This window comes from Phocoena sinus, chromosome 1 (assembly GCF_008692025.1).
Source record: "Phocoena sinus isolate mPhoSin1 chromosome 1, mPhoSin1.pri, whole genome shotgun sequence".
NCBI classification, from domain to species: domain Eukaryota; kingdom Metazoa; phylum Chordata; class Mammalia; order Artiodactyla; family Phocoenidae; genus Phocoena; species Phocoena sinus.
In genome coordinates this window covers 146,064,738-146,080,533 of record NC_045763.1, presented here as the reverse complement: position 1 = coordinate 146,080,533, position 15,796 = coordinate 146,064,738, and the positions used below count along the sequence as shown (strand labels likewise).

General features: G+C 37.8%; 1 protein-coding gene across 3 annotated transcripts in view; it reads right to left on the bottom strand.

The window, feature by feature from the left end:
* INTS7 (integrator complex subunit 7) overlaps positions 1-15,796 on the bottom strand; it is a 107,955-nt gene that overhangs the window by 49,948 nt on the left and 42,211 nt on the right. For all 3 annotated transcript variants that reach the window (XR_004350821.1, XM_032638297.1, XM_032638308.1), the window contains exons 9-13: positions 15,457-15,591; positions 11,980-12,077; positions 9,466-9,705; positions 7,764-7,901; positions 6,453-6,659 (exon numbers count right to left, since the gene is read on the bottom strand). Coding sequence is in view for 2 of the 3 variants with exons in the window: in XM_032638297.1 (XP_032494188.1) it covers positions 6,453-6,659; positions 7,764-7,901; positions 9,466-9,705; positions 11,980-12,077; positions 15,457-15,591 (818 nt within the window). In the remaining variant the exon portion in view is untranslated. The remainder of the gene's footprint in view (positions 1-6,452; positions 6,660-7,763; positions 7,902-9,465; positions 9,706-11,979; positions 12,078-15,456; positions 15,592-15,796) is intronic.

Below are 15,796 nucleotides of genomic sequence, written 5' to 3'. Positions count from 1 at the left end.
CCTGGTCTGGGAAGATCCCACGTGCTGCGGAGCGGCTGGGCCCATGAGCCATGGCCACTGAGCATGTGCGTCCGGAGCCTGTGCTCCGCAGCGGGAGAGGCCACAGCAGTGAGAGGCCCATGTACCCGCAAAAAACCCCCAACAAAACAAACAAACTACATTAATCAAAACAGTATGGTTTTGGCACAAAAACAGACAACATAGATGAATGGAACAGAATAGAGAGCCTTGAAATAAACCCACACGTATATGGTCAATTAATCTACAACAAAGGGGGCAATAATATACAATGAGGAAAAGACAGCATCTTCAATAAATAGTGTTAGGAAAACTGGACTGCTACATGCAAAAGAATCAAATTGGACTCCTTTTTCAACATTACATACAAAAAACAAACTCGAAATGGGTTAAAGACTTAAATGTAAGACCTGAAACCATAAAATTTCTAGAAGAAAACAGGAAGTACACTCTTTGACAGAATACTGTCTTATTGAGCTAAGTATCCTCTGTCTTACCTAGCAATATATTTTTGGTTATGCCATCCTCAGGCAAGGGAAACAAAAGCAGAAATAACAAATGGACTACATCAAACTAAAAAGCTTTTGCACAGCAAAGGAAACTATCACAAAACAAAAGGCTGCCTACTGAATGGGATATTTGGAAACAATATACCTAACAAGGGGTTGATATACAAAAATATACAGAGAACTCAAACAACTCAACATTAAAAAAAAAGCAAAAAATCCAATTAAAATTGGGCAGAGGACCTAAATAGACATTTTTTCCAAGGAAGACACACAGACGGTCAAAAGGCACATGAAAAGATGCTCATCCAGGGAAATGCAAATCAAAACCACATGAGATATCACCTCACACCTGTCAGAATGGCTACCATCAAAAAGACCACAAGTACAAGTGTTGGAGAGGATGTGGAGAAAAGGGAAACTTGTGCACTTCTGGTGGGAATATAAATTGGTGCAGTCACTATGGAAAACTGTATGAAAGTTCCTCAAAAAAATTAAAAACAGAACTACCACAGGATCCAACAATTCCACTTCTGGGTTTTTATCCAAAGAAAATTAAAAACACTAATTAAAAAAGACATATGCATCCCTATGTTCACTGCAGTATTATTTACAATAACCAAGATACAGAAGCCACCTAAGTCCCCATCAAGAGAAAAAATAGATAAAGGAGGTGTGGCATATATATATATACATATATATATATATGCACACACACACACACACAATGGAATATTAGCCATAAAAAAGAATGAAATCTTGACATTTGTGACAACACTGATGGACCTAGAGGATATTAGGCTAAGTGAAATAAATCAGACAGACGAAGACAAATACTGTATGATCTAAAAAAACAAACAAATGAACAAACATAACTAAACAGAAAGAGAGTCACAGATAGAAGAGGTGGTTGCCAGAGGGGAAGAGGGTGGGGAGAGGAAACTGATAAGGAGATTAAGAGGTACAAACTATCAGTTACAAAATAAATGAACCACAGATATGTAATGTACCATATGGGGAATATAGCCAATATTATGTAACATCTTTGTATGGTGACAGATGACAACTAGACTTACCATAGTATCATTTTGAAATATACACAAATACTGAATCGGTATGCTGCGCATTAGGAACTGAATTTCATAGGTCATTAAATGTAAATAAACAAATGAACAAACAAATTCATAGAAGAGTAGATCAAATTTGTGGCTACCAGAGGTGGAAGGCTGGGTGGGGGTTGGGAGGGAGAACTGAACGAAGGCAGTCAAATGGTACAGAATTCCAGTTATAAGTAAGTCTTAAGGATATAACGATATAAGGATATAAATACAACACAATAAAGATAACTAATACTGCTGTATGATATATATGAAAGTTGTTAAGAGAGTAAAATCCTGAGTTCTCACCACAAGAAGAAAAGTTGTTTTTTCTATCTCTTTAATGTTGTATTTATATGAGATGATGGATGTTCACTAACCCTATTATGGTAATCATTTCATGACGTATGTATGTCAATCATTATGTTGTACACCTTAAATTTATACAGTGCTGTATGTCAATTATATCTCAGTAAAACTGGAAGAAAAAAAAATTTTTTTAAATACTATATTGAATATTTGAAAGTTGCTAAAAGAGTAGATCTTAAAGTCCTCTTCACAAGAAAAAAAAATTTTCTAACTATGTATGTGACAGATGTTAACTGTCACCATACTTACTGTAGTGATTTCACAATATATACAAATATCAAGTCGTGTTGTACATCTGAAACTAATCCAATGTTATATATCAATCATACCTCAAATATATAGATATATAAAGTTTAATTGTATTAGTAATTTGGGAAACTCCAATCATAACTTCCAGAACATACCAAGTGAGGGGGAAAATGTAGAGTAACAGGAACTCTTATACACTACTGGAAGGATTGTAAATTTGTAAAACCACTATGGAAAAAACTCCTGGTATCAGCTAGTCAATTGAAGATGTATATACCTTATGCAATTCCACTCCAAGGTAGTATTTTAGATCGGTATCTCTTAATAGGGGCAGGAGTATCCTCAGCATTTCTGGAGATTAAGCATCTCCAGCCACTGAGCATTAGGCCAACAGCAGTCCCTCCAACCCCTCTATCACTGGGACAAACAGAAACATCCTCACACATTTCTAAATTGGAGCAGTGGGCAGATACATAGTTCTGACTGAGTACTGCCCTAGAGAAGGGTTTTCAATCTCAGTATACTAGTGACATTTTGGACCAAATAATTCTTTGTTGAGGGGAGTTGTCCTGTGCATTGCTGGATGTTCAGCAGCATCTTTGGCCTTTACCCACTAAATGCCACTAACATCTTGGTGAGTTGTGACAACCATAAATGTCTCCAGACATTGCCAAATGGAGCTAGAATCATCCCCAGTTGAGAATCAGTATCCCAGAGAAACCTTTACATAGGTGCATCAAAATATGTCCAAGAATGTTCACAGCAGTAATGTTTTAATAACAAAAAACTGGAAAAATCAAAATTTCCATCAACATTAGAATGGGAAAATAAATTGACGTATAATCATATAATACATGGGTATACAGCAGTGAAACTGACCTAAAGCTTTATGCAACAAGATGGATGAATCTTAGGAATATAATTTAGATAACCAAAGCAAGTCAAAGAAAAATACATGATTCCTTTTTATATAAAATTCAAAACAAGCAACATAAAACAATACCTTAAGAGTTAAAGAAAAGCATGTTAAAATTGTAAAGAAAGGCAAGGGAATGGTACATACAAGGTTCAGGATGGGGACTTCCCTAGTGGCGCAGTGGTTAGTGGTTAAGAGTCCGCCTGCCAATGCAGGGCACACGGGTTCAAGCCCTGGACCGGGAAGATCCACATGCTGCAGAGCAACTAAGCCTGTGCACCACAACTACTGAGCCCATGTGCCACAACTACTGAGCCCATGCGCCTAGAGCCTGTGCTCCACAACAAGAGAAGCCACGGCAATGAGAAGGCCGCACGCCGCAATGGAGACCAACACAGCCAAAAATAATAATCAAACAAACTTACCAAAAAAAGGATTCAGTATGGTGGTTACCTTTGTGAGGTGGGAACTGGTATACAAACATGGAGGGGCACACATGAATTTTAAAGAAAATGGTAATATCCCATTTCCTAAACTGAGTGCTAGGTATACTTGGATATTTGATATTTTTATATACCTCACATAATATATATGTAGATATCATACCTATTCAATATTTAATAAAATAAAAAATAAATTAAAAACCCACCATTGTAGGCAGATTGCTAAAATCGTTCCTCTAACTCATGCCACCACTCCCACCCCCGCCCCAGTCTCCACACCTTATATATCTCCCTTAAAGTGTGGGTAGAACCTGTAACTTGCTTCTATCTAATGGAATATGACAAAGGTAATAGATTTTGAGGATGTAATTTAGGTCCCTAATGAGCTGACTTTATAATCAAAAGGGAAATTATTCTGGGTAGATCTCGCCTCATCAGGTGAGTCCATTAAAAGAGGGTCTTGAAGGTAAGAGATTCTCCTGTGGGCCCTGAAGCTTCCACAAGTCTTACGGCTGTGAGGAAATAAATCCTGCCAAAACTACACGAATTTAGAAGAGGACCCTGAGCCCAGGCCTCAGACAAGACTGGCCCTGGCTGACACCTTGATTGCAACTCTGTGACAACATGAGCAGAGGGCCCAGTTAAGTCATGCCTGGACTTCTGACTCATAGAGACTGTAAAATAATAAATGGGTGTTGTTTTAATCCACTAAATTGTGGTAATTTGTTACACACCATGGAAAACTAATACAAACACTTCTTACAATTTTATTTCTAAGAAGCAAGATAACTATCATTAATCACTGCACTGGGAAATTAGGCACCCAACATCGCCATAGCGGCCCCACAAGCACAGAAATTTTTAACTTCTCTTTAGTTTGGTTGAAGAAGGTAAAAAGTATAATCCTCATAGCTGACAACCTCAAATTAGAACATTCATGTGTCAGAGAGTAAAAGGGCAATTCATGCTCAAATCATCTTCATTAAAAAGACAGAAAGCTACCGTCAAATCCATACTTGTCAATTGAACAGGTTTTCTAAAAACCTTAAAACAAAACAAAACCCTGGATAGTATAGTACAATCAGAAATGTGAGAAGTTCCAAATGATTGTATGGATCATACTGCCTTCCCTTTCAGACTATTCTCAAGTGGAGAATCATTTCCTGATTTCTTTTATCCTCAAAGCAGTGTCTGGCACATAGCAAGTGCTTACAGTGTTGAATAAAGGAACTCCATTTCAAAAGATGATCTGAGGCCCAATAACCTGCCCTTGCCTGTGTTAATGGCAGAACAGAGACTAAGACAAGGGCCTTCTGTCAACTGGGTACTTTCTTCCTACATCAGAATTCAGTCCTTAATTACTGCCAAGCCTCATTAAACACACATACACACAAATCATTAAAAGACTATTAAATATTCAATGGGATTTTTCATAATATTAATTCTATCTGCCTCATTGTTTTGTGAGCCTGTTTCACAGTTCTTACCATTTACTGTACTGCATGATTAACAATTTCTGTTCCACATCAACTAGAAAATGAAATTACCCTACTGATCAGAGGCAATAACTGTACTTTTCATTTCTAAGGTAGTTATTAGCCTGATATAGGCAACAACAATCTTTTCCTAAGATAATCAAGAGGAGAGAATCACTGCAGTCAGTGCTACCCCTTAAAATGGAGGGCAGCCATTCCTATGTTCCTGTTTTAAAATGGCAGTTAATAAATCATTCTTCAAAAGATAGGTACCCACAGTAATCTGAATAGTCTGTCTCTTTTGTGACATCTGTTTATTCTTTGTTCTACTTTGAAACATTTCTCTTTGCATGGCCCACCATTAAAAATATTTTAGATTATGTGATAAATATAAAAGAGGTAGGGGCTTCCTTGGTGGCGCAAGTGGTTGAGAGTCCGCCTGCCGATGCAGGGGACACGGGTTCGTGCCCCAGTCCGGGAGGATCCCACATGCCATGGAGCGGCTGGGCCAGTGAGCCATGGCCGCTAAGCCTGCGCGTCCGGAGCCTGTGCTCCGCAACGGGAGAGACCACAACAGTGAGAGGCCCGCGTACCACAAAAAAAAAAAACAAAAAAACCACCAAAAAAAAACAAGTAGCAAAAGTTTTATGGCCCCATCTAAATATATACAATTTTTAAAGTCATGTGACAATACTTTAAACATGTTTAATGCTGATTACATAAACTCTTTACTCTTAAGGGGAAAAAGTCCTTGCATTAATACAGGAAATGCACATTTTAGGGAACAGATTCTTAGGAATATAACTAGTTTCAAGGAAGTGTTAAGGATCTGCTCTCTCTGCTACACCCTTTCTTTCTTGGGAAAAAAAAAAAGGGAATAGTAGCTGGCTGACTGTTAATTTGGAATAGGAGGATATCACAGTGGGATAAAAGGTGAGACATTAGCATCCCTCATAATTTCTTCTTTATTTACAAAGCAAGAAACTCTAGTCTCTTAGTGAGTAGTTGCCAGGTATGAGATGGGGTCGAGGGTTTATGTTTGACGGTAGCAGTCACCCAGGCTGGGGTCTTACTAACAGGAGTCTGGAAAGGGAGGACCCTATCTCCACTTTATCCTTCCTGCATGGATTCAGCAATCCTCTTCACATGTGTACCTGATACTTGATAAAAACAAAATGATAAATGTTCACCAATCTATGAATGTTAAAAAGTGGGGAGGGGTTAATGATCTACTTCCATGTCCTATTTATTCTTGTAATACTGCCAAATACATATATATCAGCAGGTTTTTCAAGGTTAAAAGAGGATAAGCCCCAAAAGAAAAGGGAGACCATTGTCACACAAGTCATCATCACCAAAGGAGAATTAAGAGAACTTACCGTTAAGGAAGCAATCCCTTTGTGGTAGAATTTTAAAGACTCAGCAATGCAAGAAAGTGCTGAACTATAATTCTCCTCTTGCAACCCAGTGAGACACTGTTCTGCATGTGAGAACTCTTTCAAACTATTCAGCCAGAAGTAGAAATGTTCTGAGGCAACCTGAGTCAGCAAACTCTGATAAAGCTCTCTGGCCATGTCGTGATTACCCTAAGAAAAAAAAAGGGGGGGAGGATAATGAGGTTCTTACACTTGAATTAGTTGATGTAGCTGCTAAAAGAGAAACCCAAACCTTGGATAAGTTTTAACAATCACTCCTCACATTATAACTCTGTGAGACTCAGTCTAAGTATTTCTTCAGAGAAAACATGCTGAGCTGCTTTTATGTAACATAATGACTGAAGTTCTTTACCAAAACAGTGCCAAAGAGAAAATGAATGGAAGTAACTATAAACCCATGTCTAGAACTTTAGTTCAAAATATAGAAAGTATAAATACTTATTGTATGTCATTTTGTATGAGCTATTTAGTGGGGTGGGGAGAACTGCAGTTAAGTTCCATCAAGCGATTACCAAGAGGAGCACTGCGCCCTCTGGAAATGACTGAGGGAAGGGTAGTTGTGGGAGGATGTGAATGCCTTTTAATGCATGGGGGCGAGGGAAGCTCACTGTCTTGCAGTGCTTGGATGCTTGGGACAGTTGGGTATAATAAAGAAATATCCTGTCAATAGTGCTTCTTCTCCCATTTGAGAAACACTGTAAAATGTGAACATGTGCTTCAATCACCTAGAATAATGCTTCTCAAATTTTGTTCTCTGGACTTATCCCAAAGAATTTCTATACTATCCAAGCTCTATATTTCCTCTCAAACAAAATTAATAAAAATTGTTAGGATTTCCATATGGTTGAGAGGGAACAGAAGACTAAAACTTTCCCGTTTCCACATAAGAATGATGAAGTTGGAGAGGGAAAGGGAAGAACGACATGGTGTACTGAAAGGGGAGAATATAAACGTGGGTGGGAGGGAGCTGTGCTTACGGGAGCACAGGACAAAATGAAAGTGCTGCTAACAACCTACAGCCAGAAAGAGCTCATATTTTTGGAATTCCCATGGAACTTCCCCATAACAACATATATACCATTCTCTGTGTATATGTTAAAAATTAGGTCCTTTCCTTCATCATCTTTTAATCGCATGACTAAAAAGTACTTCTACCTTCATCTTTAGTTTTGACTAGGAGTAACAATCACACAAACTAAGGTTCGTAATCTGCCATTTTCACCAACCCAGTTCACATAGAAGGATACTACGTACCATTCGGGATGCCTGTCTGGCAATTCGGTATACAGTCCATCCATTGGAGACGCTTTCAAGCTGCTGCTTAATTACTGCCTTTACTTCAGGAGACAGTGCTTTCTGACTGGCTACAAAAATCACAGTGGCCAAGCTCACCTAACATCGAGCAAGAAGTAAGAAAGTCAAGAAAATCATTAACTCTATGCAATGTCAAAGATAACTTTACCCAAAAGCGTTAAAAACTAATTAGAGCCTATCAAAAACGAACAAAATTTGTCTTCCTTTGACATTTATAAAATTTCCACTTTATTCCTTTGCTCAGAGCATTGTGTATAACAGCAAATAATTAGAAACAATGCCCATAAATATGGATAAACTATGATATAATCACACAATGAAATACTATAGAGCAGTGAAGTGGATAAACTAGAAATACACTTATCAGTATAGACGATTCATACAAAACAGGCAAAAATAGGCAAAATGCAAAAGATTACATGCAGTATGAGAACACAAAGTTAAAAATATGCCCAAAATATTGCATATCACTTAGGATATATACTAAGGTAGTAAATATATAACAACATGCATGGAATGACAAACACCAAATTCGGGAGAGTGGCTACCTATCCTGATAGGAAGGAAGACGACACTATCAGAGAGATACACAGCGGGGTACAAGTCAAGTGTACTAGTAACACTTTTTTCTCACCTAGGTGATGGATGCAAAAGCTTTCATCATATTATTCCTTATGTGTTTCTGAATATTATGTTTCATAATTTAAAGTTGCTTTAAAGTAGTACTAAGAAAAAAGCAATAAAAAACATTAATTGAAATGCTGCTTCAATGAAAAATAAACTTGGCTAACTGCTTCTCAGTATTCCAAAGCTGATACATACAAGGATCCATACATACTGTAAAAACTGCCTGATTCCCACGACCACTGTCACTTACTCATCTGGGTAACCTTTACTGATAGCAAATGATGAAATGGGGGCAATCTTTTACACAATGCCCCCTGCAGGATTAAACATAAAATGGGCTTGAGTAAGTAATTTCACTAAGCTTTTTTCCCAAGCCATAAAGCCAGATGACCACAAACAATATGGAGTGGCTACTTTAAAGCTTACATATAATTTATGCATATTTAGAACGTAGTCTACTCTCAGCCCTGGAGAACTTTCAACTAAACATTATCATACAGCTTCCACACCTTCTGTTTTTTTCTAAGCATGTACCTTTCCCAGCCCCCAGACTGTACTGAAACCTAAACTGGATCCTAAACAGCTGAAGAGGTCCTGGATTGGCAAAGAGGAATTGGGTTAATTTATGGTCATTGATATCACTAGGTCTTTAACTCACATTTTTGGAAGTACAATACACGGTTTGGTTCATTATTTATTTGTCTTATATTAAAAAAGAAAAAAAACCTTCATTTTCATTTTGTCCTTTGTAATAAAACAAAAATATCAGATTGAAGGCTTTGGCTACACTAAGCTGATTTGACAGGGCTTAGGAAGAAAGCAGTTTTACCTGTGAACTAAATAGGGCTTTCTATACCAAAAGAGGAAATGGTAAAAAGCTCCAGGTCCCAACCCTATTTTGACTTCAGCATGCTCTTGGTCTCAGCTAATTACTTTAACCTGTGGAATTCTGAAAGTAATTCCCACTAGACCAGATCCTATTCTTCCACAGCAGGTTCAAAAAGTGGCTCCTTACCAGAAGTTCTTGTTGCTTGTCTGTGGCTGATCTTCCGATCACCTTGTAGAGCTCCATGAGGTCACCGAGCATTCCATCGCCCAACACAGGCAGCTGCATGGCAATGGCGGCCAGGCAGTGGCACATCAGGATCCGGGCAGCGTCCTGAGCACTGTGCAACTGAGTCAACAAGGTCTCAACTACAGACTGGCTGAGATGGGGCCTACCCTTGGCCAACTTCACCATACAATTCAGAGCGATCTGCATATTGAATAGAAGATGGACCAGTTACATTCTGCAGGTTCATATGAAGTGAAGCTTTAAAGAAAGTAACTCTACAAGTTACTAGGAAAAATCAAGGAAAAGGGTTTTTTGTAGGCATGACATTTTTCTTAATAAGAAACACATGACACTGAATCCCATATTAAGATCTGCAAGTGTGCCATGTTTAAAACTAAAATAATAAGACAGGATGGTACATTAAACACTCATTTTAATCTAAGACTATTCAGTCTAAGACTTGAGATGAACATCATAAGGAATAATGCTGAAAAGGCCAAATAAATGCCAAACTGAATGTCATATTACGGCACTTTCATTACTTTTCAAGAACTGCTTCTAAAGTGTGGTTTGTAAACTTACCCATAATGGCATCTCCTAGGATGCTAATTAAAATACAGATTCTTGGGCCCTATCCATCCCAAACTTAATGAATTAACCTTTTTTTTCCTGGTGTTTGGGTTACTGAAAGTTTGCAGTTTAAAAAAGGTGCCCTAGGTGACTTCAGCACACTGAAGTGGGGAGGAGGCTTCTAATTTTCTCTTATTTCCCAACAGAAATCTAAATATCAGTTGGTCTCAGAGCTTCTATGCAGGCCGGTTAATCACATCCCTAATATCCCAGCCATCAAAACTAGAAACCCAGAAGTCCTCTAACTAACATAGCCAACAGGTTGCTAAACCTAGTCATTTCTACTTTTGTCAAGTCTCTAATACCCATCTATTTAGCTCCCTTTCATTCTCTCTACTACAACATAAATGTCTCCCTAATTCCAATCTCTTGAAAAGATGGGCCCATTAATCCATCCTTCACGCTACAACCATGTAGCTTTCAGTGTGTTAGGAAGAATAATCATGTCTTTAGGGTCTGACAGACCCAGAGTTTAAGGTCAGCTTGCCCTTGACTAAGTGTGTGTGAACAAGTTATTTTATCTCTCTGAGGCTTAATCTCCTCATGACTATAAGAGGAATACAAATTTCACTAGTTAGGGTTATTGTAAACAGTGAAAGATGTATATATAAGCCTTCAACAAAGTTTGGTACATAATAGACATATTTAAATAACAATAATAGCTACAACAAAAGTTAGAGCATGGTCACTACTTCAAAATTTTAAGATCTCATTACCTACAGAATCAAGCCAAAGTTCCTCAGCCTGACATTTGATATCCCCCATGATGGAGCTACAAACTACCTTCTAATCTCCCTTTACCTCAACCAGCCACAGTGGGCTACTTATCACTCTTCCAACATAACAGGTACATTTCTGCTTTCCTGTCTTTCATAAAAGTGGTCCTTCAGGTTCAAATGATACTTCCTCAATACTGAAATTCTACCCTGTCTTTCAAGGCTTAATTCATATGACATCTACTTGTTCAAGTCTTCCCTAATACCCTTAGTTGAAATTAATCACTCCCCACTCTGTCCTCTCAATTAGAATTGCACTTTTGTTTATATTACCAGAGAACTTGCGACATTCTGCTTGGTATTACAACCCCTTATATAAATATCAGTATCCTCTTATGGAGAGCTCCTCTAACAAAGGGACTTTTCTTGACCATCCATATATGTCCCACTGTGCTGAGTCCAGTGTTTTATTGACACCTATGATTGCTGGGAAAGGTTTTGGTTTGCTTTCTTTTTAAACTTTTTAAATAAATGTATTGTGGTTCCAAAGGGATTCTGTGGACTTGCCAGTCACATGTTGTCTACTTCCTTCACCACCCCTTGATTATCAGCTTTTATTTAATGGTACTAGTATCTTTACTGTACATCATTATGACTACATCATACCTTTTCTTAACATGCTAAAATAAGTCACAACTTCCCTCAAGCCATAATAATAAACACTTTCAACTGACGGCAAAATAGGCCAAAGCTCGCCTATATTTTGGAATAATAACAGTCAAAATGCTAGTTTTGAAAGTGAAGATCAAGGGCAAATATTTGTTTAAGCCAGGAGTCGACAAACTCTTGCACTTGGGCCAAATCCTGCTGGTTTTTGTAAATAAAATTTTACTGGAACACAGCCACACCATCACCCTTCCTTTTTTTTTTTTTTTTTAAAAAAAAAAAAAAAAACCACATTGTCCATGGCTACTTTTTCTCTACAATAGTAGAACTGAGCAGTTGTGACAAAGAGTGTACTGTCTGCAAAACTTAAAATATTTACTATCTGAACCTTTACAAAGAGATTGCCAATCCACACTTTAGGCAATGAAGACAGGCATTATATTAAAATAACTGATGTTTTCACCTTTAAAGTGGCTTGAGCACCTGGGCTATCATCTTCACTACAAAGTACCAGAAGGGATTCCAGGCCAAAGACAGCATCTTGTTCCAGTGCCAAAAGGTCTATAGGAAAAACACTAATTTTTTTAGCGGTCAAGTAGAGAAGATTAAATGCACACACACACACACTTAGAAGAAGAAAACATTAAGGAGTCTAAAAATATAGGAAATACTTCAATGCATAAAGCTAACCTTCCTGAAAAAGTACATGTGGCATTACTTCTAAAATGCAAAGGCTATCTTTAGACTTGTATATTTCCACTACTTTATTGAAGATTATAAAAATATATACATTGTATCAAGCCGAAAAGCTTCTGCACAGCCAAGAAAACCATTAACAAAATGAAAAGGCAAGCTGCTGAATGGGAGAAAATATTTGCAAATCATATATCTGATAAGCAGTTGTTAATATTTAAAATATATTAAGAACTCATACAACTCAACAGCACAATAACTCAATCTGATTAAAAAATGGGCAGAGAATCTGAATAGACTTCTTTCCAAAGACGACATACAGATAGGCAACAGGTACAGGAAAAGATGTTCAACATCACTAATTATGAGGGAAATGCAAATCAAAATCACAATGAGGGATCACCTCACACCTTTTAAAATGGTTATTATAAAAAAGATAGGAAATAAGTGTTGGCAAGGATGTAAAGAAAACGAAACCTTTGTGCACGGTTGGTGGGAATATAAATTGGTGCAGCCGCAACAGAAAACAGTATGAAGGTTCCTCAAAAAATTAAAAATAGAACTATTATATGATCCAGCAATTCCACTTTTGAGTATGCATCTGAAGAAGACAAAAACATTAACTCAAAAAGATATGTGTACTCCCATGTTTATTGCAGCATTATTTACACTAGCCAAGATATAGAAACAACCTAAATGTCCACTGATGTATGAATAAAGAAAATGTGGTATGTAGGTGTGTATGTGTGTGTATATATATATATATATATATATATATACACACACATACACACACACACACACACACACACACACAATGGAATATTATTTAGCCATTTTTTATAAAAGAAGGAAATCCTGTCATTTGTGACCATGGATGGACCTTGAGGGCATTATGCTAAGTGAAATAAATTAGACACAGAAAACCAAATACTGTATGATCTCACTTAAATGTGGAATCTAGAACAAACAAACAAACACCAAGCTCATAGATACAGAGAACAGACTGGTGGTTGCCAGAGTTGGGGGGTAGGAGGTTGGGGGTGGGCAAAATGGGTGAAGGGGGTGGAAAGGTGCAAACTTCCAGTTATAAAATGAGTAAGTTATGGGAATGTAATGTAAACCATGGTGACTATAGTCAATAATACTCTATTGCATATTTTAAAGTTGTCAGGAGTGTAGATCCTAAAAGTTCTCATCACAAGAAAAAAAAACTTTACAATGACAATGTATGGTGACAAATGTTAACTAGATTTATTGTGGTGATCATTTCACAATACATACAAATATTGAATCATTAGGTTGTACACCTGAAACTAATATTTTTTTAAAAATACACACACATACAATAAACCAAGCTCTAAAGCCACAAAGGTATAAATAAAGCCTAACTGAAACAGTGTCACCAGCTTAGCTAAGGAAAAAACTAGCAAACCATGTAGCATGTGTCAATCTTCCAAACAAGACATAAATTATGCAGGTCCATTTTCACCTAGGATGCAACTTTCTCACGCAAGTGGAACTACTTTTAGGAAATAATCAAGACCCCACTTAATCTTATAAATGTTTTAAGTCAGATCATAAAGAAATGAACGCTTTAGATGTCTCATGTAATAGCAGTACTATACCATCTTTTCACTACCTTTGGGTTAAAATTTCTCTAAAGTTTCTAGAAAGTTCTGAATAAATTACTTAACCACATTTAGGTTAATGTATGTCAGCTTTGGGACTTCCCTGGTGACGCAGTGGTTAAGAATCTGCCTGCCAATGCAGGGACACAGGTTTGAGCCCTGGTCCGAGAAGATCCCACATGCCACGAAGCAACTAAGCCTGTGTGCCACAACTACTGAGCCTGTGCTCAGAGCCCATGAGCCACAACTACTGAGCTCACATGCCACAACTACTGAAGGCTGCACGCCTAGAGCCCGTGCTCCACAACAAGAGAAGCCAACGCAATGAAAAGCTCGAGCACAACGACGAGTAGCCCCCACTCGCTGCAACTACAGAAAGCCTGCACACAGCAATGAAGACCCAATGCAGCCAAAAATAAATGAATGAATGAATAAATAAATAAATGAATATGTCAGCTTTGAGGACATACAGCAATTTGCTGTGTTAAATGGTAGAAAATACTTATTACTATGGAAAAATAAAACAAGATTAGTTATTCAAATAACTAATAGGGGCTTGGCAAACAATGTCTAGTGAAGGTCAGGTTGCTAGGAACACAAAGGGACTAGTAACAAGCAGTGCTGAAGCCTGGTGGGGATAAGAGGGACTGCTGATTCTTAACAAAGATCAAAATAAGCACTGTAACAGATGAAACATCCAAAATGCACTTCCTGTTTTTGAACACCGGCATGAACTTCCTTAAGTGTTTGGGTCAAGAGACGTTAGGAATACAATAAAATATATGCATTATTTTCTACGCACATCCTTCTTGATTGTGCAAATCATTTAATGCTATAGATACCTAGAGATAAACTCCATGAAAATTTAATTTGCATTGCTCTGTTAATTCATTTGCCCCTAGGTGAAACTGTCTGTTATTTAAGCCACTCGATAACTTCATGGTTTTTTTTTCCCTAAATTTTCTAGGTTTTTTTTTTTACAGGTGAACAAACTGATACCACTGGATAGTTATAAGCAAAGGTAAGCAATGGGAGGAAATGGGCAATGCTCCATAAAACCTTTCAATTTCGCAATCCCAATCCTAAAGTCCTCATTTTTTTTTTAAAATAAATTTATTTATTTTTGGCTGTGTTGGGTCTTCACTGCTGCTCGCGGGCTTTCTCTAATTGTGGCGAGCGGGGGCTACTCTTCGTTGCGGTGCATGGGCTTCTCATTGCGGTGCCTTCTCTTGTTGCGGAGCACGGGCTCTAGGCACGTGGGCTCAGTAGTTGTGGCTTGTGGGCTCTAGAGCACAGGCTCAGTAGTTGTGGCGCACGGCTTAGTTGCTCCGCGGCACATGGGATCTTCCCGAACCAGGGCTCGAACCCATGTCCCCTGCATTGGCAGGCGGATTCTCAACCACTGCGCCACCAGGGAAGCCCCCTCATTTTTTTCCCCCCCAAGGATTAAGCAGTCTTGAGAAAATCTGCCCGAAGAACATTCAGGAGGAGGCAACCAATAGATAAAAGCACACAGGCTAAAAATAATAAGGGATTAAAAAACTAAATACACACAGGATTCTGGTGAAACTCCAATCTAAAAGTTTATACATAATATCAGTCTTGATCAAACTTACCTTTTTCTTGACAAGAGACAGTAATATTAGTTAGGACTCTCACTCCATGAGCTGCAATGCCCCTGTTATTATGGTAACAGCACTCTTGGGCTAATTTGACTAAATCAGAGGATCTAGGGGAAGAACCCACATTTCCTAAACAAGAAGAGAAAAGTAGTACAGATTTAATTCATTTATAGAGTTCAGATCAGTTCATTTTATAGGTTCATTTTTATCATTTTCAAGAGAAAGTCTCTAACAATAAATTTCAACAAAATTTTCTTCCTCTACCCCATGATCAATATACATCACCACTTCTTTTTCTCCTGTCAAGGTACCTAGAATAAGTATATGCTAATTG